This window comes from Macrobrachium nipponense, chromosome 31 (assembly GCF_015104395.2).
Source record: "Macrobrachium nipponense isolate FS-2020 chromosome 31, ASM1510439v2, whole genome shotgun sequence".
NCBI lineage: Eukaryota > Metazoa > Arthropoda > Malacostraca > Decapoda > Palaemonidae > Macrobrachium > Macrobrachium nipponense.
The window spans coordinates 55,385,233-55,408,478 of NC_061093.1; the positions used below are offsets into that span (position 1 = coordinate 55,385,233).

The 23,246-nt window shown below is 41.8% G+C and overlaps 1 protein-coding gene across 37 annotated transcripts in view; it reads right to left on the bottom strand.

Moving 5' to 3' along the window:
• The window catches only part of LOC135206982 (C-Jun-amino-terminal kinase-interacting protein 4-like), a 168,526-nt gene that overhangs the window by 132,744 nt on the left and 12,536 nt on the right, over positions 1-23,246 (bottom strand). For all 37 annotated transcript variants that reach the window (XM_064238557.1, XM_064238562.1, XM_064238546.1 and 34 more), the window contains exons 3-4: positions 20,836-20,956; positions 6,673-6,865 (exon numbers count right to left, since the gene is read on the bottom strand). In XM_064238557.1, coding sequence (XP_064094627.1) covers positions 6,673-6,865; positions 20,836-20,956 — 314 coding nt within the window. The remainder of the gene's footprint in view (positions 1-6,672; positions 6,866-20,835; positions 20,957-23,246) is intronic.

Below are 23,246 nucleotides of genomic sequence, written 5' to 3' on the forward strand. Positions count from 1 at the left end.
AGCATGGAAGCCAACCCTAAATTGCAAATAAATCCCAATCAGTAGGTATTTGAAGCTCAAGGAGTTACACGATTGTGAAGTAATTCATAAACACCAAGAAATACGTGACCTCCCCAGAACAGACATAATAAGACTCTCATATTCCAGTTGAAGACACCACTTTTCCCCTAAAATTAGACTCGGAGATTTTCCATGCATCCTAAACGACAAGTTATTTTTTCATTGGCCCAACTTAACCCCCAGAAGAAGCTTATCTTTGCTACACAGTAATCAAAATGCGGTACACAACCTCTGAATTAAAAATATAAATTATTCTTTGGTAAAAGATTAAGTAAACAAAAGAATAATAAAGAAATATAGATACAGATAATATCATATATATATATAATATATCTATATATATATATATATAATAATAATATATTTAGTCACAGTTTCATTCCAGTATTGGCAGAATAAACAGACGAGCTAACATGTGAGCAGTAACTTCAGTGAGGTACTATATCGGTACTATTACCAGTATTTTCAATCTCAACAATCCTGATCTTGACGATAACATCATTAATGACAAAAGTAAAACTGCATTATGTTAAATGGGTACCAGTAAATATTCCTAAAATTGTTATACGTTAAAAGGGCTTGCCAGTAATCTTACTATGACTAGAATAATGTAATCAAAGTGGAAACTTTGTGATATGCTGCTTTCTATTATTAGGCTCTTCAGAATTTCACACTTTACTTTCTTATATTATTAGGCTCTTCAGAATTTTACATTTTACTTTCTTATACTTGTAAAAATGTTCAACATGCAGGTAGTTTACCTTGTTTATAGTGACTCTACTGAGTGAATTTTAACCTTTAATCCAGTTTTATTTAGCTCCATTTGGGATGTCAAGCTTGTGCCAAGTTTTAACAAAACATAACTGTGACATACATTGTTATTCCATATTTCAAATATTACCTATCTAGATGTTTAGTTTTCCTTTTACCAAGATGAAAAAACAACAGCATGAGCCTACATTCAATACTATGAAAATTTTTAAACAATGCATCAATTGTAGCCCATCAATTTCCATGCACTAAGACACTGTCAGCCAAGAATTCTTGACATAATGTTTATACCACATACATGACTTAGAAGTCTGTTCAAACATTTCAGCTTCCCTTTTCTCTTCACAAACCTTGACAGAAAAAGGTTAAAAATGGCAACAATTTTAACCTATTTCTAACAAAACAATTACCTCATCCTCTAGCCAAGGACCCATATTTATATAATATCAATCAAATCAGCCACCTTTATGCTATTATACATTCTAAAACACCCGAGTTAGTTTAACAACCTCTTTCCTTTCACATACATTATATCAGTACCAGATTCAACTTGTGCCAGTCCCCCTGTAATTTCCAAAACAGTGCTCACAGCCACACCTGGTGCTATTCCCTGCATGCACAAGCTTGCTTGTAAGGGCAAAATTTTCGTCGACATGATTTACCATGCACGCTTCTTACCGTGAAATAAGTTTAAACTCAGGATTATCAACTGCAAAAAAGTTGCTGACTTTGTCAATCAAAACTGAAAAAATTACTGCATGCTCTTACATGTAAACATTACAAAACTGATTCATTAATATTTTCAAAATTACTAAATAAAAACAGCATATCTTCAATCAACAGCAACTGCAATGAAAAATTTATCTTAAAAATTTTATCTTCCATAGACTGAGATATATAAGAAGTAACAACCCCATAACTGATTTTTAAAATTGTGTGTGATTCAATGTCAAAAAAAAAAAAAAAAAAAAAAAAAAAAAAAAAAAAAAAAAAAAAAAAAAAAAAAAAAAAAAAAAAAAAAATACAACTACTAAAACAGGGCGGTTCCCCCTAACAGCAGTGTTTATTTGCATTCCCTGGATAAGTGAGAAAGCTCTGTTATCTTAGAAAGCCAGATGAGACAATCTAAGCTGAATCACGAAAAGTACGCTTAAAAAACAAGGAATTAATGCAGAAATGTAGCTTTTGAAATAGAAAAATTTGAAACTGGAAAAATACTACCTTTGTAATGACATTCTTTTCATTTCATGCAACGAATTTTATTAAATAATAATTCCAATTTCATCTACAAAATTTTCCTTCTCAAATAAAATATTTGCTATATACTTTAAAAACTTTCAATTACCTAGGAAACTGGATTTATTAGTTTATAATACTCCATACTAAACTTGATCAACATATATGTTAAAAGTGCTGGGCACCCTTACATCAGCCCGTGAAAGAGCCATTATTAGGCTCAGATGTCTGGATAAACTGATCCTTTATAATAATAATTGGCATCCTTACACTTTTAAATCTACCATTCCCAAGGACATTATACTGTCAAATCCACATATTAACAGATACAAAATAACCCAAAAATGTTGTCCTCCAAAAATTCTATGCCGAGTTCCAATCCAATAAGTACCCCCTTGACTTTCTAGCGTGAGCAGTGTTAATTTTTGGTGGTTATGATTCCAAGCATAGAACTGGAACAGTTTTGGAAGACTGGCTTAATAGCTCTCTGAGTTGTACTTATAAGTTTTACATGAAAATAACTAAAAATCTTTTGACATACATTTATGAAGTGTAATTGTAAAACTAAACGTAATTACATCATTCAATATAAAAGATGCCAAAAGAAAATTAATGAACACCAAAAAATGGAAATGGTATAACGTACTGTACTTCAAGTTTTCTCTACTTAAAAGGTCATTACACAAACTACTACTCAATAACTACATATAGTTCTGTAAAACTCAATATATAAAACAGAAAGCTAAAACTATCTACTATATTTGTTGGCATATAACAGTAGTACTTTTCTCCACCCTCCTGCACCATCTCCCCGCAAAAAAAGGGGTTAAAAAATTACCCTTGGGTCTTATGTGCAAAGGTGAAGCCTCCCATAAGTTAATGTTATCTTCAAGGCTCACTACTTTGGGTAAAATTTTACCTCATATGGCAGTACTACCTAGCCCATTATTATAATTATATATTATTATTACTATTGGTCCAATAAAAATATAATCAAACAGGATAAAAGGAATTATCATAAACACAGTATGAGCAACAATAATTGGAAGCAGTTGATTCATCACCATACCTAAGTATGCCTCAACACATTCCAATTAAAAACCAACTGGAAACTAGATGAAAGAGACCTGACTGTAATTGAAAGGAAATTAGTAGTAAAACACCAACCTAATACACACATTACTACCAAAGAAAAATACCATGAAGTCTTCTTCTTCTTCTTCTTCCCAGCTTGTTCCCATTTTTATATGGGGTCACCGTTTCGGATGAGCCGTTTCCATCTATTTCTATCTTGCGCTTCTGCCTCATCAATTCCCTTCTCATGTAAGTCTCCTCTCACACAGTCCTTCCATCTCTTTCTTGGTCTCCCTCTTTTTCTTCTTCCTTGCACCTCCACCCCCATAGTATGTCTCCCAGCGTGGTCCTCATCTCTCCTCAACAGGTGTCCATACCATCTCAGCCTCCCCTCCTGCACTTTCTTTGATACTTCCACCACCTTAGTTGACCCCCTTATGTAGTCATTTCTGATCCTATCCACTCTTGTTACCCCAGACATCCACCTAAGCATTCTCATTTCTGCCACATCCATCTTCTTCTGCTCTGCTTTTCTCATGCTTGCTGTTTCCGTACCATACAGCATTGCTGTTCTTACCACCGTCTTGTGAAATTTTCCTTTTAACCTAAGCGGCACCCTTTTGTCACAAAGAACTCCCGAGGCCGCTCTCCAGTTGTTCCAGCCTGCCTGTACCCGATGTTTTACTTCTTCTTCCATACTTCCTCCAGCGTTAACAAAAGATCCCAAATACTTAAACTTATCAACTCTCTTTATTTGCTCTCCACCAAGCTGAATACTTTCTCTATCATCCCCCTCAGTGGTGGTACACATATATTCTGTCTTGGATCTACTTATTCTCATTCCTCTGTCCTCCAGTACTTGTCTCCATCTTTCCAATTTCACTTCCAGATCTTCCCTGCTCTCTGCACACAGAACAATATCATCCGCATACAATATGTTCCATGGTACTGTCTCCCTTACTTCCTCTATTATAACATCCATCACTATGTTAAAGATAAATGGGCTCAGAGCCGACCCCTGGTGTAATCCTACTCTCACCTCAAAACCTTCTGTCTCCCCAACACTGCTCCTCACTCTGGTAAATACATTCTGGTACATCTCTTGTATCAATCGCACATACTTCTCTGGCACCATCTTCTCCCTCAGGCTCCTCCATACCTCCTGTCTCGGGACTCGGTCATAAGCCTTTTCAAGGTCAATGAATACCATATGTAGGTCCCTTTGTCTTTCCCCGAATTTCTCCATTATTTGCCTCAGACAAAATATACCATCTGTTGTTCCCCTTCCCTTCATAAATCCCATCTGCTCTTTACCTATTTGTACTTCTTCTCTCAGTCTAGCATCTATCATCCTTTCCAGTATCTTCAAAGTGTGGGACATCAATTTAATGCCCCTATAATTACCACACTCTTGGACATCGCCTTTCCCTTTAAAAATTGGGATCAATATACTCCCACGCCACTCATTTGGTATCTTTTCCTGTTCAAGGATCTTTATCATAAGATCGTACAGTATATCCACTCCTTCATCTCCTAATGCTTTCCATGCCTCCACCAGGATCATGTCTGGTCCGGTTGCCTTCCCATTCTTCATCTTCTTCAGTGCATTTAGTACCTCTTGCCTAGAAAACCTCATTACCATGCCAATGTTCACTTGCCCATCCTCTCTTATTAGTCTATTATTTTCTTCATTTAACAACTGTTCGAAATATTCTTTCCATCTCTTCACAATGTCTTCCTCCTTTCTAAGCACTACACCCTCTTGATCCTTTATTTGTTTGATATGTGTTATATCTTTGGTGCTCTTATTTCTAGCCTTTGATAGCTTGATCATCTTCTAATCCTTCCTTTGTCCCCAGCTCATTATACACATCATCATACGACTTTGCTTTAGCTTGGGCTACCACCTTTTTCACCACCTTGTTTTTTCTCTCTGTACCTATTTCTGTCTTCCACTGACTGTGACTCTTCCCATCTTTTCTTTGCCTCTTTCTTATCTTTTACTACTTTCTCAATGTCTTCATCCCACCACCAACTCTCCTTTTCTTCCCATATGATACCAGATGTCTCTCCTAGCAGCTCCTTTCCATGCCTTCTTATTACTGCTGCATTTTGTGCCCACCATGAAGTATGGGTATGTTTAATTGTGGTAAGTGCCTTCTGTCATCATGTAGGATATTTTCAATATATTATGATTTGTGCTTCATGTTCAGCTGTACTATTATCTTGCTCTTTATATAGAGCATTGGTTTCTGCTATAGCTAAGGTGGTTTTGTAATGTTTTTCATTTGTGTTATACTTAAGGTTCTTTTGAGATCTTTTACAATGTTTTATTAGTCATTATTTAGGATACTTTTCTTAAGTATTGTGTTTTCTTTCTTCCTGTTCAGCTGTACTGCTACTTTACTTTCTACCTTGTATACAGTAACAATCTCTGCTGTACCTGAGATCCTTTTGTGATGTTTTCCCCTATAGTTATTGATCTGTAAAGTACTGCTAGCTTGCTTTAAACTTCATATGCTTAAATATGCTAAAATGCTTTTCCTGAACATGCCCTACTTCAATTGGGGTGGGGTGTGTCTACTAATATGTGTGTGAGCCTTCTATGTCTTCAAATACGGTAAAGCGTCCTGGTTCTTAGACAAATTTAAATATTCCATCAAGTTACAAACAGCAGCCTCTCATTTGTATGAGACAAACAATCACCACTACTCAAACAACAAATAATCACCCTTCTTTTTAGCTGTTGATTTACTGATGTCATTGAATATTATCTAAAATATAAATGTAAGAGACAAGAATTCAGTTGCTTTTCAATATTTCCATTTTGGCTTTTCAATTCCTTAATCCAACAAAAATTCCCATATCAACAAATTAATCTACATGTATGTATTATGAAAGGTGTTTCTATTTATAATAATAAAAAAAAAACATCTGACGCCAGTCACATATTCTACATCTGATGAAAACTTCTAAAAGCCTTCACTTCTAGTCACTGTTGCCTTACCACATAACTGGATTTCAAGAACATTTACTGCAATACACAGTACGTACAGAAAAGCTACAAAACTTGTACTGATGTTATCTTCTAAGTGATATAATAACAAAAATATCCATTTCCTAAATTACAACAAAAGACACAAAAATGGGAAGATGAAAACATGAGAACCATGCAACTATTTCTTTCATAACAGTAGAATAAAATATCCTTTTTCTGTTTGGTAAAAAATTAATTTACAGAAGATAATGTACTAACACGAAGCCTAATACCCTGTACCTATAGGCAAAAATGTGTGCACAAAAAGTATTTAGTATAGTATGTAGTAATAATAATAATAAAATAGTAATAAAAATAATAGTAATATAATAGTAATAATAATAACAGTTGACTCATGCATCCCAAAATCTGTTATAAAAACATTCACTCCCTGATCTGTGATGTTGGCGTAATGGAAGGAAAAAGGACAATTCCTTGAAATTCTCAAAACATGAATGCAACAAGAAATTCAATATCTTGAAATTACATCTTACCTATTGAGATTTCCTAAAGTGAAACCAGGTAATCGGCCTCTCGACCCACCCATCTGATCTAGACGGTCTGTTCCCATTATTATTTTTGTCCTCTCCATATAGTCCATGTGGGTTTTGAAGAGCTCTGTGTATCGTTCATGAAGCTTTGCGTACTCTTTTTTGAGCTCCTCAGCCTTGTCCTCCATGCGATTCGCTGTACAATTAGATAGAGAACTTAGCAATGTATGACTTTAAAACAGCTCAATACTGTACTAAACACACACAAATGATTACAAAAATGTTATTGTTATAATACAATTAAGTTTGTTCATACTTACCTGGCAGATATATATAATTAAAGTGCCCACCCACCTCCCCTCAGGAGACAGTGGCACTGATAAAATATGAATAGAAAATGGGAATGGTTCCTGATATCTGCCTCCCAGCGGCGGGAATGGGTACTACCACCTGGCCGCCCACTGCGTGTGCCGCGAATTTTGAAATTCTGTCGGACTTCAGAGAATACAGCTATATATATATCTGCCAGGTAAGTATGAACAAACTTAATTGTATTATAACAATAACATTTTGTTCATGAAACTTACCTGACAGATATATATATAACTGAATCCCACCTTCGGATGGTGGGAAGAGACAGAATAGGATTTTTAGGAAACTAAATTAAGTAGATGATATACATCTTGGTTCCTCACCTGTTAGCATAGCCGACTTCGTGATTACTGTCACCAAAGTCTGCTTCTGCGTTACTAGAGTTGCCAGCGAGGTAGACCTGTAATGCTGGTGCGCTCTAGATGATCTGTCAACGGGGGCGTGACCACAATGTGACTAGACCATATGACCATACTTCTGAGGGCAACGAAGCTAAAACCACCACCTGACCTAACCTATCAAAGTTAGTTCCATAACTTCTAGGCTAAAGAAAAGGAACGCGCCTCAAGCGACCAACCCTTCAAAGTTAAAAGCACACCTATCCCTTTTCTATAGGATAGGATTCGTGTTGCTTCCTGCCCCCAATAATATATCTACGGATATGTATGGTCCTAGCGACTTACAGATCTCAAATGTCGTCTTCACATCCCGTCGGGAGTGTGAAGCGAACACAGAGTTGCTTCGCTAAAGCGTGGCACTCAGGATGTTACTGAGTGTCATGCTCTGTTGAAATGCTTCCGAGGCCGCGCCCTCACCTCTTGAGCATTCATATTAAGAAAAAATCTCAAATCTTTATGCAAACATAATGAATGAGACCTCTTAAAAGAACTCCTTGGCTATAATGCCAGGGTGTTCTTGGACATGAACCAGTCTGGTCTTTTTACGGAACACCGCAGATTGTCCGTTGACCTCGACTTTCTATAGTTTTATCAAGATAAAACTTGAGAGACCCGACAGGGCACAGGACTCTCTAATGCCCTTGCCCAATAATTTGTGCCATACCCTTGGTCTCCAAGCCTTCGGGTCAAGGGTTAGACAGGTTTTCGTTCTTATCAAGAACGGAAGGCTTAGAGGACAGACCGCATTATGTCCTTTAAAGCCAAAACCTCTGATGATGGCTAAAACCTCACTAACCCTCTTTGCCGTGGGCTAGAGCGGTTAGAATGTTAGCCTTTCGGTCACGTGTATTAAGTTCGCAGAAAGGATAGGTTCGAAATGCTTTTGGCATCAGAAACTCAGACTATGTCAAGTTCCATGCCGGAACCTTCGATCCAGAGAATTTCAAGTCTCCACAGACCTCAAAGATCGTGAAGCTTTGTTGTTTGACAGAACCGAATCTCTGAGCCTAGAGGCCGTCAACAACATATTTGCATATTCTACAATAGTTAGGACTTCTAGCTTATCTCATACTTCAGACGGAAAGATAGAACCATAAAGAAATTCACAGAGGTCGAGGTGGAGGAACAGTCATTTTCCCTTCACTATCTCCAGAAACGGCCCCCTCCGATTGAACACTGAAAATAGGCAGCACTGCTTTGCCTTGGCCAAGAGACTGCCATTAATCTTGAAGATCTTATCGCTTCTCGATAGTCTGAACGCCTTCAGACTCAGAGAGGAGAGATATTAGATACTTTCCTAACTAAGATGACGATGTTTATCTTAAACAACCGATTTCTCTCGGGAAGGGTCTTTTGGACAATTTCTCTCTGGAATTACATGACCTTCTTGTGAATCCAACCTCTTAAAAGGCCCCAACATGGAGGTGGCGGACTAATGCTAATCCTCTAGGATCATGAATAAGGGAACAACTTAAGAGGAAGCTCCTTCGTCTTCAATATTACGAAAAACTTAACGAAAGGACGCCCTCAGTCTCTCCTCAACTTTCGACATACTTCCAAGTGAGGATTACTCAGACGTCAGTAGTTGTTGCCTTCGATCGAGAAGACCCGCACGGACGTGCACTAGTTTAACGAACCTCTTGAGGATCGTTACGTTCCGTGCCCAAGCCCGATAACCAACTCTCTCTTCTTGAGCTATGAGAGAGCTGAGAAATTATCCGAGATGATTTGGACCACTCGATCAAAACTCACCCTTCGAGGAACTGGAGAGCCGACCAAATTGGCTTCCAATTCTTTCAGACAATGTGCCAGGACATCTGTTCCTCTGTTCGGATGTCTGGCACTCTCCGCTATCACCCGAGGTGATCCTCAAGCCGTTGAGAGAAAATTAGAATTATTACTAGATCTTTGATGTTATTCCAATTTCTCTGTGAGGAAAAACTGGTAAGGAGGTCTGAACTTGCTGTTTATTCAGGGAAAAAAAACAAGGCTTTCTCCAGCGAGGAAACTGGTCCCCAGCAAACTCATCCATTCCCTCACTCAGCCTGCTTCCTTCCCTAAATAAGGCTGCGCTTTGCATAAGCAGGAGAGCATTATTATAGTGCTATGCCACGGTAGACTCGTACAGAATTCTGTTACCGTGCGGTAAAACCGCACCGAACAGGTATAAGAGATATCTTGTTGAAATTTTCTAAGTAAACGGAAGGCATGTTCATTCATGATTACTAGAAATTTCCTCAACCCGAGGCTAAAATCCATGATTGTAGGGCAGAGACGGCTTAGTCAGCCATTTCCCGCATAGGGAAAGGAGACGTAAACCAAAAGACCGCGCATGTCACAGAGCTAGCCGGTACTGCGTAGATCACAGTAACAGCAGCCTTGTTCATTCATCGTCTCGCACTATCTGCCTGAGTTGCCAGCTACTCCCTTTACGAAGGAATAGGTATGATATTATTGAGCAAAAGGAAACTCTCAAGCAGGCATATTTAAACGAAACAGAATTCGCTAAATACAGAAGCTGAGTTGGTGTTGTCGTAACAATACCTGAAGAGTTGTTCTTACTCCGAAAACTCTTGGAAGGTTGAAGGGAGTGTCAATTAAATACATTAGAACAACAGTTCTTTCGGCTTCTATCCGCAGAGGTAAATACGATATGCGTATATGACTTGACCCATGCGTTAGCAAAATGACGCAAAAGAAAGGAAAACGACTGTCCACGTTCTAATGAAAGAGACTTTTTAAAAGAACTCCTTGACTCTTTGCCAAGACTCTTTGCCAAGAGAAGGGAGTAATATTCGAATAGAGATCATCAAGTGAGAACCGAGGATCGAAAAGGACCGTTCAATGTTCTTATGATACTGGACATAAGACTTCCAGGATCTAGTCTACAAGTCTTTTACTTACTCCCCGGATGAGCCTCTGAAAATGAATGAGAGCTCTTCCGAAATTTGTTAATGAGTTTATCCGCTTAAACGATAAAAACGTTAAAATCTATGTCAATGAGAACTACCCCATTTATGAGGGTCCCCCACACTAAATGACAACGCTTAGTATCTTGACAATTGGGAAAAACGTCCTTACTTGACAAAAGAATTAGCACTTTGCTAATAGGGGAAAACCCTTTAACATGACCGAAAGTCACCCAGGAATCCGAGTATATAATCTTCCCGATTCTCAGAGAAATCGATGAAGAAGCAAGAGGGATCGAAGAAAAAATTCGGGTATGTCTCTCCGCTAACTCCGAATCCTTTTTAAAAAATTTCTGTAAAGGAATGGTGTGGAGAGTCCTGAAAAAACCTCCTCTTGACGAGCGTTTAGAAAGCGTCAAGCGTCCTAAGAAACGTCCTGAACAGCAAAGAAGACGCCGTCTACAAGTCTTTTCTCTCGCAAAGCGTCCTGCCGAGCTTCCACCGAAGTGTCCTGGCGAATGTCCACAAAAGCGTCCTCATAAGCGTCCTGCCGAGCGTCCTCAAAAGCGTCCTTCTTAGCGTGCTTAGCTGCGAGCGTGTCTGAGCAGAGAACACCAAGTCTTCTGAACGACATTTCAGAGAGGATCTCGTTGAGCGCCCTGATGCATGCAAGGCCCGCCAAGAGGCGTCCTGGCGAGCGACTTTGCCAACATCTCAATGTTATGACGAACCGCGTTTTGCGTATGAAGTTGAATATTTTCAAGGGACGTCCTCATGCGAGTCTCCATGGAGAGCCGCACGCTGCTCCTGAAGTGTGTGAACACTAAAGGAAGACGTACGGCTTTCGTCTTCAAGACGGGCCTTAAAGACCTTCATACCTTCTTACAAAGACAGTGGCCGCCTGTGCGACAACTTGCGTCTTAGTAATGCAAAAGAACATCTCCAGAAACGCACTCAGCAAAGGAACGCCGAGCGTCCGAAAGACACCCTCGCAAGGAGCTTGCCGAGCGTCCTGGAGAATGTCTCAACTTATAGGACGTCTAGCACCTCCAAAAGCTTCCTCACGTCTAAATTGCCCTTCTTATGCCGAACCAGAGACATAAGTTGTTTGACTGTGCAAAGCAGCTTGCCGGACGTCAAACTTATCAGCTTGCTTTTCGAAGTAAAGCGAACGTACATAACGTATACGGAGCGCCATTGAGGAGAGGAGACGAATACTGAGTTGCTCCTCCAAAACGGTGGAATCAAGAATGTCCTTGATTACCATATTCTTTTGGAATGCTAGCGAGGTTGAAACAGCTCTAACTTCATGAGCGTTCACTCGCAGGAGGCTCAAATCACTCTTCTGGCAAGATGAATGAGCCTCCCTAATATGTCCCTTAGGAAAAGAGCCAGTGCATTCTTCGAAAAGGGTAAATGTGGTCTCTTCCTGAGCACCATAAATTACCATAAATTACCCGAAGGACCTCTTACTTCCTTCGTTTATGTAAATAAAATTTGAGAGCCCTGACAGGGCACAGGACTCTTTCATCCTCTCGTGACGAGAGAGAGGACGTGAAGCATCCTCTTCTCTAAAGCGAGTCCTTCCGAGAGCTCCAACCCCTGTGTGGGGAGGACGCCTCGGAGGACGAGAAGCAATCCTTCAAGATTCGTGCACGGTGCTCGATCTTCGGCAGCCTGGGAAGCGACAACAAACAGGACCTGCCGAAAGGAAGCCAGATCAGCGTGAAAAACCCCGTAACCCTCCTTCGGCTTTTGACATGCCCTCTCCCTGGTTTCCTGGGAGTCCGACAGAGGTCTAGGCCTAGAGGCGTTATGGGGCCGATCTGACGTTCCCTCCTGACGAGAGAGAGGACGTGAAGCGTCCTCTTCTCTAAAGCTTCTTAGAGGGCGCGAGTCCTTCCGAGAGCTCCAACCCTTGCGCGGGGAGGACGCCTCGGAGGACGAGAAGCAATCCTTCAAGATTCGTGCACGTGCACGATCTTTAGCAGCCTGGGAAGCGTCAACAGGTCCTGCCGAAGGGATGCCAGATCGGTGGGAGCCCCCGTAACCCTCTTGCGGCTTTCGACATGCCCTCTCCCTGAGTCCTGGGAGTCCGAACAGAGGTCCAGGCCTAGAGGCATTATGGGGCCGATCTGACGCCCCCTCCACAACACAAGGGGCACTACACTTCACAACACTGATTGGAGAGCGAGCACTTTAGTCTAAGATTACTTGATGTAATCCTCTAGCAGACACTTCTTCTAGGCCCGTAAGCCATACCACAGGGTTAGGCAAAATAAATTCTACAGGAGGTTAGAAGGTTCATTATTTCTGTTTTCTTTTACTGTGGAGGAAAACTCCTGATTCTAACACGCTCTAAAATGCGTACATGAATCCTACTTCTTCCGTAATCAGTCACACATTACACTAATTACATTGATCTTTATGCAAAGAAAACATGTAAAACGTCATATCTACTAAGCGGTGGTTCTAACCGAAAGCTTCCGGTAGCCTCACCTTACCCCATGCAGACAACAAAGTCTGAAACTAGGCTAACTAGCTTCAGACATCATATGCAATGACAAAATTTAACTTATGATAGCGTATGCCTAGCCACAAATCCAAGTCAATAATCGAAAGAATAATTAGGATACTTAAGCGGCTAATGAAGTTTCAAAATCCTAGGCGGAGGTCTGTAAACAGTTGTTTACCGACCGGCGACAGAAAAAATATGAATAGAAAATGGGAATGATTCCTGATATCCGCCTCCCAGCGGCGGGAATGGGTACTACCACCTGGCCGCCCACTGCGTGTGCCGCGAATTTTGAAATTCTGTCGGACTTCAGAGAATACAGCTATATATATATCTGTCAGGTAAGTTTCATGAACAAAATGATATTGTTAAGATACAATAAAGTTTGTTCATACTTACATGGCAGATATATATATAGCTGTATTTCTCCGAAGTCCGACAGAAATTTCAAAACTCCCGGCACACGCAGTGGTCGGCCAGGTGGTTAGTACCCATTCCCGCCGCTGGGAGGCGGGAGTCAGGAACCATCCCATTTTCTATGCAGATTTTCTATTCCCACTGTCACCTGAGGGGAGGTGGGTGGGTACTTTGATTATATATATCTGGCAGGTAAGTATGAACAAACTTTATTGTATCTTAACAATATCACTTTGTTCATGAAACTTACCCGGACAGATTATACATTATAGCTGAATCCCACCTTTGGAGGTAGGGAGAGACAGAAAAGGATTTTGGAAACACATTACATGCAATGATAGACATCTTGGTTTCCTTACCTGTTAGGCATAGTTTGACTTCGTTGTTACTGTCACCCTCCGAGTCTTATTGCTTTACTAGAGTCTCCAGCAAGGTAGTGACTATATAAGCTGGTGAGTTTCTAGATGATCTGTCAACGGGAGCGTGACCACAATGTGACTAGACCATTTTGACCATACTATGAGGGCAACGAAGCAAAAACCACCACCTGACCAGCCTAACAAATTTAATTCCCACATTAATTAGGCTAAAGGAAAGGAAGTCCGGCTCAGGCGGGCGACCTTACAACCACAAATCAAAATAAACCTTTAAAAAACTCACCTACCCCTTTTCTACAGAGTAGGATGAGAGCTACTTCCTGCCCCCAACAAAGTGTCTGCGGCGACGTATGGTCCAAGCGCATAACAGTTCTCGTATGTCGTCTTCACATCCCGCAGGTAGTGTGAAGCGAAACACCGAGTTGTTGGCCAAAAAGTTGGCACTCAGAATGTCATTGAGTGCCATATTCTTTTGGAAGGCTACCGAGGTAGATATAGCCCTCACTTCGTGGGCATTCACTTTCAACAGCTTAATATCACTGTCTTCGCAAGATGAATGCGCCTGTCTAATGGTGTCCCTCAAGAAGAATGCCAGAGCATTCTTCGACATAGGTAACTCTGGTCTCTTGACCGAACACCATAAGTTGTTAGAAGGACCTCGACATTCCTTCGTTTTCCGCAAATAAATCTTTAGAGCCCTGACAGGACACAGGACACTCTCTGGTTCTCGTCCAATAATTTCCCCATACCCTAATCTCAAAACTTCTGGCCAAGGGTTGGAAGGATTCTCATTTTTTTTTTTTAGCTAGAAACGTCGGGCTTAATGAGCAGACTGGCATTATGCCCCTTAAATCTAATATGCTTGCTAAAAGCTTGAATTTCGCTAACCCTCTTGGCCGTCGCCAGAGCGGTTAGGAAAACAGTTTTCTTAGTAAGATCTCTTAACGATGCATTTTGAAGCGGTTCAAACCGACTGGACATTAGGAATTTAAGGACTACGTCCAAATTCCAAGACGGTAATTTAGGTTGAGGAATCTTTGTAGTTTCGAAAGACCTTAATAGATCGTGAATGTCTTTGTCATTTGCCAAATCAATTCCTCTATGTCTAAAGACTACAGATAGCACACTTCTGTAGCCTTTGATTGTCGAGACCGCAAGCTTCAAGTCGTTCTTTAGGTAAAATAAAAAGTCCGCTATTTGGCTCACAGAGGTCGTGGTAGAGGAAATGCCCTTCCTTCTGCACCAACTCCTAAACGTAGCCCACTTTGATTGGTACACTGCAAGAGTGGAAGCCCTTCTTGCATTGGCAATAGCTCTTGCCACAGGTCTTGAAAAACCTCTCGCTCTGGCCAACTTTTTGGTTTGATAGTCTGAATGCAGTCAGACTCAGAAGCGGGGAGGTTTTTGTGGTACCTCTCGAAGTGGGGCTGTTTGAGTAGATCTGTCCTCGAAGGCAGTGTCCTCGGGAAGTCTACTACGAAGGACATGACCTCTGTGAACCATTCTTTTGTCGGCCAGTAAGGGGCGATTAACGTCATTCTCGTCCCTTCTGAAGTCGCAAATTTTTCTCATCATTTCTCCCAGGATCTTGAACGGGGGTAAAGGCGTAGATCCATCCCTGTCCAGTTTCCCAGAGAAGGGCATCTATTGCTATTGCTCCTGGATCGAGCACCGGGGAGCAGTACAGCGGAAGCCTCTTTGTTCTTGATGTCGCAAAGACGTCTACTAGAGGACGTCCCCCCAACTTCCACAGCTCTTGGCACACGTCCTGATGTAGAATCCACTCGGTCGGCAGCAGTTGACCCTGCCGACTGAGGAGATCCGCACGGACGTTCTCCACGCATGCAACGAATCTCGTCAGAATCGTTACGTTTTGCATTTTCGCCCACAACAAGATCTCTCTCGCTAGGTTGAACAATGATTGAGAGTGAGTCCCTCCTTGTTTTTTTATGTATGCCAGAGCTGTGTTGTCCGAATTTATCTGAACTATCTTGTGTGAGACTTTGTCTTCGAACAATTGTAGAGCTAAGTATATGGCCGCTAGTTCTTTGAGATTTATGTGCCAGTACACCTGTTCCCCTCTCCAGGTGCCTGACACTTCTTCCCCCCCCAGTGTAGCTCCCCACCCCGTGTTGGATGCGTCGGAGAACAACACTAGGTCGGGGCTCTGAAGTTTGAGGGATACTCCTTCCGATAGTTTTAAAGGATCGAGCCACCACATTAGGTGATCCTTTACTTCTCTCGGAATTCTTAAAATTGCATCTAAATTTTCTTTGTCCTTCCAATTCTCTTTCAGGAAAAACTGGAGAGGTCTGAGATGTAGTCTTCCCAAGGAAACAAACTTCTCCAGCGAGGAAATGGTCCCCAGCAGACTCATCCATTCCCTCACCGAGCATGATTCTTTCCTTAAGAAGACTGCTATTTTGTCTAATCCTTGTTGTTGACGTCCCTGGGACGGAAAAGCTCGAAAAGCCACTGAATCCATCTGAATCCCCAGATACACGATGGACTGTGTGGGGATCAGTTGTGACTTTTCGAAATTCACCAGAAGTCCCAGGGACTTCGCTAGAGATAAGGTTGATTGAAGGTCCTTCACACACTTTTCTTTCGATGATGCTCGAATGAGCCAGTCGTCTAGATATAGAGAGATCCTGACGTTTGCAAGATGAAGCCACCTCGCCACATTCTTCATTTTAAACTGTGAAGATCATTGGTGCCGTACTCAATCCGAAGCAAAGAGCTCTGAATTGGAAAACTCTTCCCTTCATGACAAAACGCAGATACTTCCTCGATTGGTGATGAATCGGGAGGTGGAAATATGCATCTTGCAGGTCTAATGACACCATCCAATCGCCTTGTCTTAAGGCCCCAAGCACTGACTGAGGTGTCTCCATCTTGAACCTCTGTCTCTCTATAAAAAGATTTAGACTGCTCACATCTAAACTGCCTCCACCTCCCGACTGTTTCGGTACCAGGAATAACCTGTTGTAGAAACCCGGGGATTGAAGGTCGTCTACCTGTTCATTTGCTTCTTCTCGAGCATTTTTTCGAGCAGATCGAACAAGATCTGTTGTTTTTCCAGCTGGTACGAAGGTGATAGATCTCTGGGCGTCGTGCACAGCGGACGCGACTTCAGGAATGGTATTTTGTATCCTCGCTCGATGACATTGAGCGACCAGGTGTCTGCCTTTATCTTTCTCCAGGCTTTTGCAAATAACTGAAGCCTGGCTCCTACTGGTGCCTGAAGGACTACATTCTCATTTCTTCCCTTTGGATTTAGACGGGGCTCTACCTCTGGCAAGGCCTCTTCCTCGAGGAGGAGGTCTCGAGGAAGCCCCACCTCGAAAGGGCTTTATTTTCTTGGAAAACTGAGTTCTTGCAGAAGTTGAAGGAACTACAGGACGTCTAGAAGATTGCGCTAAGAGGTCCTGAGTAGTTTTTCTTGAAGACTGCCAGCTACATCTTTAATCATAGCCTGGGGAAAGAGATGGTTCGAGAGAGGGGCGAAAAGCAAGTCTGCCCTCTGTGCTGGAGATACTGACTTCGCAGTGAATTTGCAGTAGAGAGAGCTCTTTTTTAAGAGCTCTGCACAAAAATGCGAAGCTAATTCCTCTGAACCATCCCTGACGGCCTTATCCATACACGCAAGAACGCTGGATAGCTCCCCCAGGCTAATTGAATCTTGACTACGAGCCTTTGTGTCTAGCAGTCCCAAGCACCAGTCCAAGAAATTGAACACTTCTATTGTCCGAAAAAGGCCTTTAAGATGGTGGTCCATTTCCGCAGGAGTCCACGCTACTTTCGCTGACGAAAGGAGAGACCTCCTTGGTGCATCGACTAGACTGGCAAAATCACCTTGCGCAGATGCGGGAGCTCTTAAACCGACATCTTCACCTGTCTCGTACTAAATGCCTGCCTTACCGCATAGTCTTGAAGGAGGCTGGCCAAAAGAAGACTTTCCCTGTGCTTTCCTCGACTCCATCCAATCTTGAACCTTTTTGAAAGCTCTTTTAGTTGAAAGAGACTTCGTCATCTTAACAAAACCCGGAGTCTTGTTAGTTTTCGACAATGAAAACTGAGAAGGAGGAGAGCGAGGAGCTGCGGGTTGGAATTCATCTCCAAAAGAAGCCCGAAGCAAGCGAACTAATACTTGATAATCAGAAGAAACTGATGTAGAAGGTTGATCCTCATCTGTTTCTTCTGAAATATTACTCAATCCTCCTCCTTCTGTAGGAGGGGCAGAGGGATCTCCCGACGAAGGTGGTAGAAGCCCTTTCGGTCCAATCTTTGATGAAGAGCGCTGCTGTGACGTACTAGGTGCGTTCTGTATATCTATAGGTTCAGGAATAGAAGTGTTAGTTTCCTGAACAATCTCTCGATAGGAGTGTCTACAAATGTTAGTGTAGGCGAGCGTCCGGACAAATATCACGTTGTGAGGCCTGAGGAGTGTCTAACAAAACCTCTGTACGGGTGTTCGTAAACTTGTCAAACTCGGCGTCCATGCGAGCGCCACACCTGGCGTCCAGCCGAGCGTCACGCTTGACGTCCAGCCGAGCGTCATGCCTAGCGTCCAGCTGAGCGTCACGCTTGACGTCCGACGGAGCGTCACGCTTAGCACTCCTCTGAGCGCCACGCTTAGCGTCCATATAAGCGCCCATGTCCTGATTCTCAGCTTGCAAACCGCCTTGCTTCGCAGCAGAGAGAACGTCAATCTTCGAATAAAGCGAACCCCTATGAGTAGAGAGGGGAACGCTTTGAAAAGTAGGGCGAGTTTCCTTCCTCTCGATATACGAATCTTTCGAAGGAAGTTGCTCGCACTCTTTACCCAGCTGCAAGTGGGATGCACGAAATCTAGAGGGCGTAGCCACTGGTGAAAGAGAAGAGCGATCCGAAGAAGCGGGAGACCGCTTAGATCTTTTGATCGGCAATCTATCATCTTTTCTTCTACGACGCGGTTCTACCTCTCTCTCGGCCAGCAAACGAAGCCAGTTGTTGTTGCATCGAACGGATGACTTTTAGTTGGAGACGATTCCTTTTCAGGTGAAAAGCTGATCCTGTGAGAAGGCGAAGGGCGAGGGGAAGCCCTATTCCTTCTCACACGGACCGACTCAGTTCTTTTCTTGGAGCGACTGGGGCGCTCAAAGGCGTCATCGTCGGATGACGTCCTGGTTCTCTTTTGTGGCGTCAATGCCGCAAAACTCTCTGGCGAAGACGAACCAAAGCACAGAAGGGGAAAGGGAAAAGACGTGAAGCGTCCTCCTCCCTGAAACCAGAAACGCTGGCCGCCTGTGCGGCAACTTGCGTCTTTGCTCTCTTTTGCGGTGGAGAGTAGTCCACATAAAAAGGCGCAGACCGCAAAGCAGAAGGAGCGAAAGGACGTTCTGCGTCCTCCTCTGAGAAACTACTGACGACGGCCGCCTGTGTGACATCCGTCTTAGTTCTTTTCAAAGGACGCGAGTGTCCCCCAAAGCTCCAACCCCTTTGCGGGGAGGACGCCTCCGAAGACGAAAAGCACTCGCGGAGGATACACGCACGAGCGCGCTCGCTCTTTGGCAGCCTGGAGATCGTCGACAGGATCTGCCGAAGGGATGCCAGATCGGTGGGAGTTCCCCGTAACCCTCCTTCGGCTTTCGACATGTCCGTCTCCCTGGTCCTGGGAGTTCGACAGAGGTCCAGGCCTAGAGGCATTATAGGGCCGATCTGACGCCCCCTCCACAACACTGGGGGCACTTTCACTGCACTTCACTTCATTAACACTGCTTTTACCCTCCAAAGCGAGCACTTTAGATTCTAGATTTCGTAATGACTCTAGAATCGTAGATAGGGCATTGACCTCCACAGATTTTTCAGGGCCCGAAGGCACAAAAGATTTAGGTGTTGCACAAACTACTGAAGGAATAGTAGGAGAAACCTTACTACCCTTACTTCTACTGACTGATGCACTCCTGGAGGAAGACCTCCTTATCCTATCGCGCTCCAATTTTCGCACATAGGATTCATAAGCCTTCCAACCTGAATCAGACAGACATTCACACTCCTTACAACGGTCATCTATTACACACACATGGTCTCTACAATTCGTGCATACTGTGTGGGTCTACCGAAAGGTTCGGTAGCCTCACCTTACAACCTTTCATACAACACACTCTGGTACTAGTTGAACTAGTCCCAGACATCTTAGTTAAAGAAAAAACCAAACCAAATTCAAAATTCAATCCACTATCAGCGTATGCCAAGTCACGATCCACGTTCAATAACCAAAAGACAAACGGAATACTTAAGTAACAAAGTTTCGAAAATCCTAGACGGAGGTACTGAAAACAGTTGTTATCAGCACCGGCGACAGAAAAAATCTGAATAGAAAATGGGAATGGTTCCTGACTCCCGCCTCCCAGCGGCGGGAATGGGTACTAACCACCTGGCCGACCACTGCGTGTGCCGGGAGTTTTGAAATTTCTGTCGGACTTCGGAGAAATACAGCTATATATATATCTGCCAGGTAACTTTCATGAACAAAATGAACAGATAACTCTCCATTTACATGGTTTCTAAATATATGAACTCACTTTAACACAGACAATGATTACGGGAGGTACATACTGATCTATTTAACTAAATTCCTCACATAAACACAAGTAAGAAAAAGCAGCACGAGTGAAGTTTCCCATGTTGTTGCTTATCACTATCCAAAACAAGTAGATTCCAATGCCTCTGAACTTGAAAATGATATTTTCATAATAAAATTCAATTTCATATATATATATATACTTACCAAGTAATCACATAACTATAGCTTAAATTTCAGAATTCGTGGTAGCGCTTTTACTGTTTTAGTGTAGGTTATTAGCCCAGCCCACAACTAAAGAGCTCGATTCATTTGTGCCCTATGTCCATGAAAGGGGTCGAAGGGGGGGCTCCAATTCTGTAATTACTTGGTAAATATATATATGAAAACTAATTTTATGAAAATATTTTCCTATAAGTAACTTACCAAATAATTACACAGCTGAATCCCACATTGACATATATTCGAAAACACTCGGTAAACAGTTTTACATTTCCTGGAGTTTCCATCACGACTTTTGTATTGACATCAGGATGGTAAACCAACAAAAGTAATATACTGAAAGACTGACAATAAACAATGGCTGAAAGAAAGAATAAACAAACTTACTTACCATGATCGGATGCATTTCTGTTTTTAAGCTCGAACATGCGTACAATTGATTCAAGGCTTTCCACCTTTGCTTGACACTGTTTACGCTCCTCTTCCATGCCATCTTCCACCTCAAGCAATCTCTAGAATTTAGGAAATACAGGACAAATTATCAGTTTATTTTGATAAATCAGGCCCCTGGATTTCAAGTGGTATATTAAATTCTACTGTGAACAAAAACATTAAATTCCTTGATCATACATGACAAAACCATTCCATACAACCAGAATGTTTATATACACCATAGTAATCCATATTGAACTTCTAATACACATAGGGAAGTGTTAAATGAAATACTGTAACAAGTTTTCAATACAAACCAATCATTTAGCTACCATCACTGTATGTGATGTCATCGATTTATAACCTTTTACTCACCTAAGAAGCAGCAACACCCTTGCAACACTAGCGTCACCTGGACCTGCAGCTATCCATTCAACCACCGTCTCATGTGTGTGATGTGTAAACTTGGCATACAACTGAGAGGTTGGAGATGGGAGGTGGTACTATCATGATTTATGAGTTTGTACTACAAATAAATGAAACTATTCTGGTAGACTGTTGCACCAAGGCTGCCCCTGATGTCAACGTTCAAGTGAAGACTTGACAAGCTGCAAAGGTCCTTCCTCTATGATGCTTATGTTAAGACGTGAAAGTAAGCACTCTGGATACCCAAGGAAGCCACAAAGTGCTCCTTTATATGGACTTGATGCCAACTCCTGTGTTCCCACCCTAAAGTCAGTCAGCTATAAATACTCACATAGTTAATTGAGTTTGATGATTAAATGCCAACTACATGTTGCCTTTGGGATCAGGAAAAGATGACCAAAGAAGTCTGGGGATTCTAGCACATCTCTTTGATTGTCTACTGCTGGAGTACTGACCTCTCCTTGCTGTCCAGTCATGAACTCCTTGATTTTCACTGTCTTGAAGGCCACAAAGTGCAAGCGTTGTGGGAAATTGAACATTTCTGACATCTTCTAAGAGAAAGAGGTTGTCTAGAAAACCTCAAGATAGCAATGAGGGCTCAATTGAATTGATAATGTGATGAAAAATCTCCTTTTGATATCAATAATACCAGGAATTAGACAAGTTTCAATAAACTCGAGCAATATCAAATGCACTCTAACAACAAAAAATGACATCTTTATCATAAAATTAGATTTTATAGATACTTTCCAAGTAATTACATAGCTATAGTTTCTACTTTTAACAGAAGCTTTAAATCTAAAATTTGTGGTAGCGCTCAATTGTTTTTGGTGCAGGGAAGTGCCCCGCCCACATCTGGGGAAGAATAGGTGTAACGTAACTAATGAGCTCAGTTCGTTTATGCTCTATGTCCATTACGTGGGGAGGAGGGTGGACTTCGATTTTGTAATCACTTGGTAAGTAATAAATAAAATCTAATTTTATTATAAAAATTACATTTTTGTATCATTAACTTCAAGTAATTAAAAATGAATTGAAAAAGACAGAAGATGACACTGCCTCCAGTCGTTGCTCTTCTTGACCTGTAAGGACATGACTGTAGTGTCAGGAGTTGTACCTACTTCAGTGGGAACTTAGCAGTCAAGAAGTACTCTGATAACCACCATAGTAAAGACCAATGCCCTTGCCCTGGGCTTGACACAACCATAACTAACCAAAAACTATTACCTGAACACCAAGTTAAAAAACCAATACGTACCCATCTGATAAAAAAGAAATGACTGGTGGGTACTCCAGGTACCAAGTACCCCCAGGCTTCCCATAAACTCGATGACCTTATACAAGGCAAGGATAGAGAAAATAGAAGAATCACTTCCCTAGTACCATGCCAGCTGAGGAAAATGGACCTAATGTACTATGGTCCTAAAATACTGTTTCGACATCAAGCAGACAATGGTTTGTAAACACCGATTCCCATTTCCATTAAGTCAATTGGATGATAGAACTGAGAGCGAGATTTCGTTGAAAGCCCAAGGATGCGGCCACAACTCAAATGTCGTGTGCTTTTACCTTCAGCAAAGGTAAGGTTTCCTCCTGAATCTTTGAATGAGCTTCTCTAATAGTGTCCCTCAAGAAGAAAGAGATGACATTCTTTGATAAAGGTCTCTTAGTATTCTTAACTGAACTCAAAGGGTTCCCACACAGCACTAACAGATATAAATTTTTGCCAGAGCACAAAAAATGAATGAACAAATGATGAATCTTACAATAAAGATGGCTATCATCAATGAAGAAGTCTGATTAAAATATACTTTCATGCAAAAATATAAGGGTCAAACCATTGCTCATTGGTTTCTCCCACACAATGCACCAAGCAATAAAGGTAATCAATACATTCCAGCAAGGAAATGAGTAGAACCTACAGATTTCCTTCAGAATATTCAA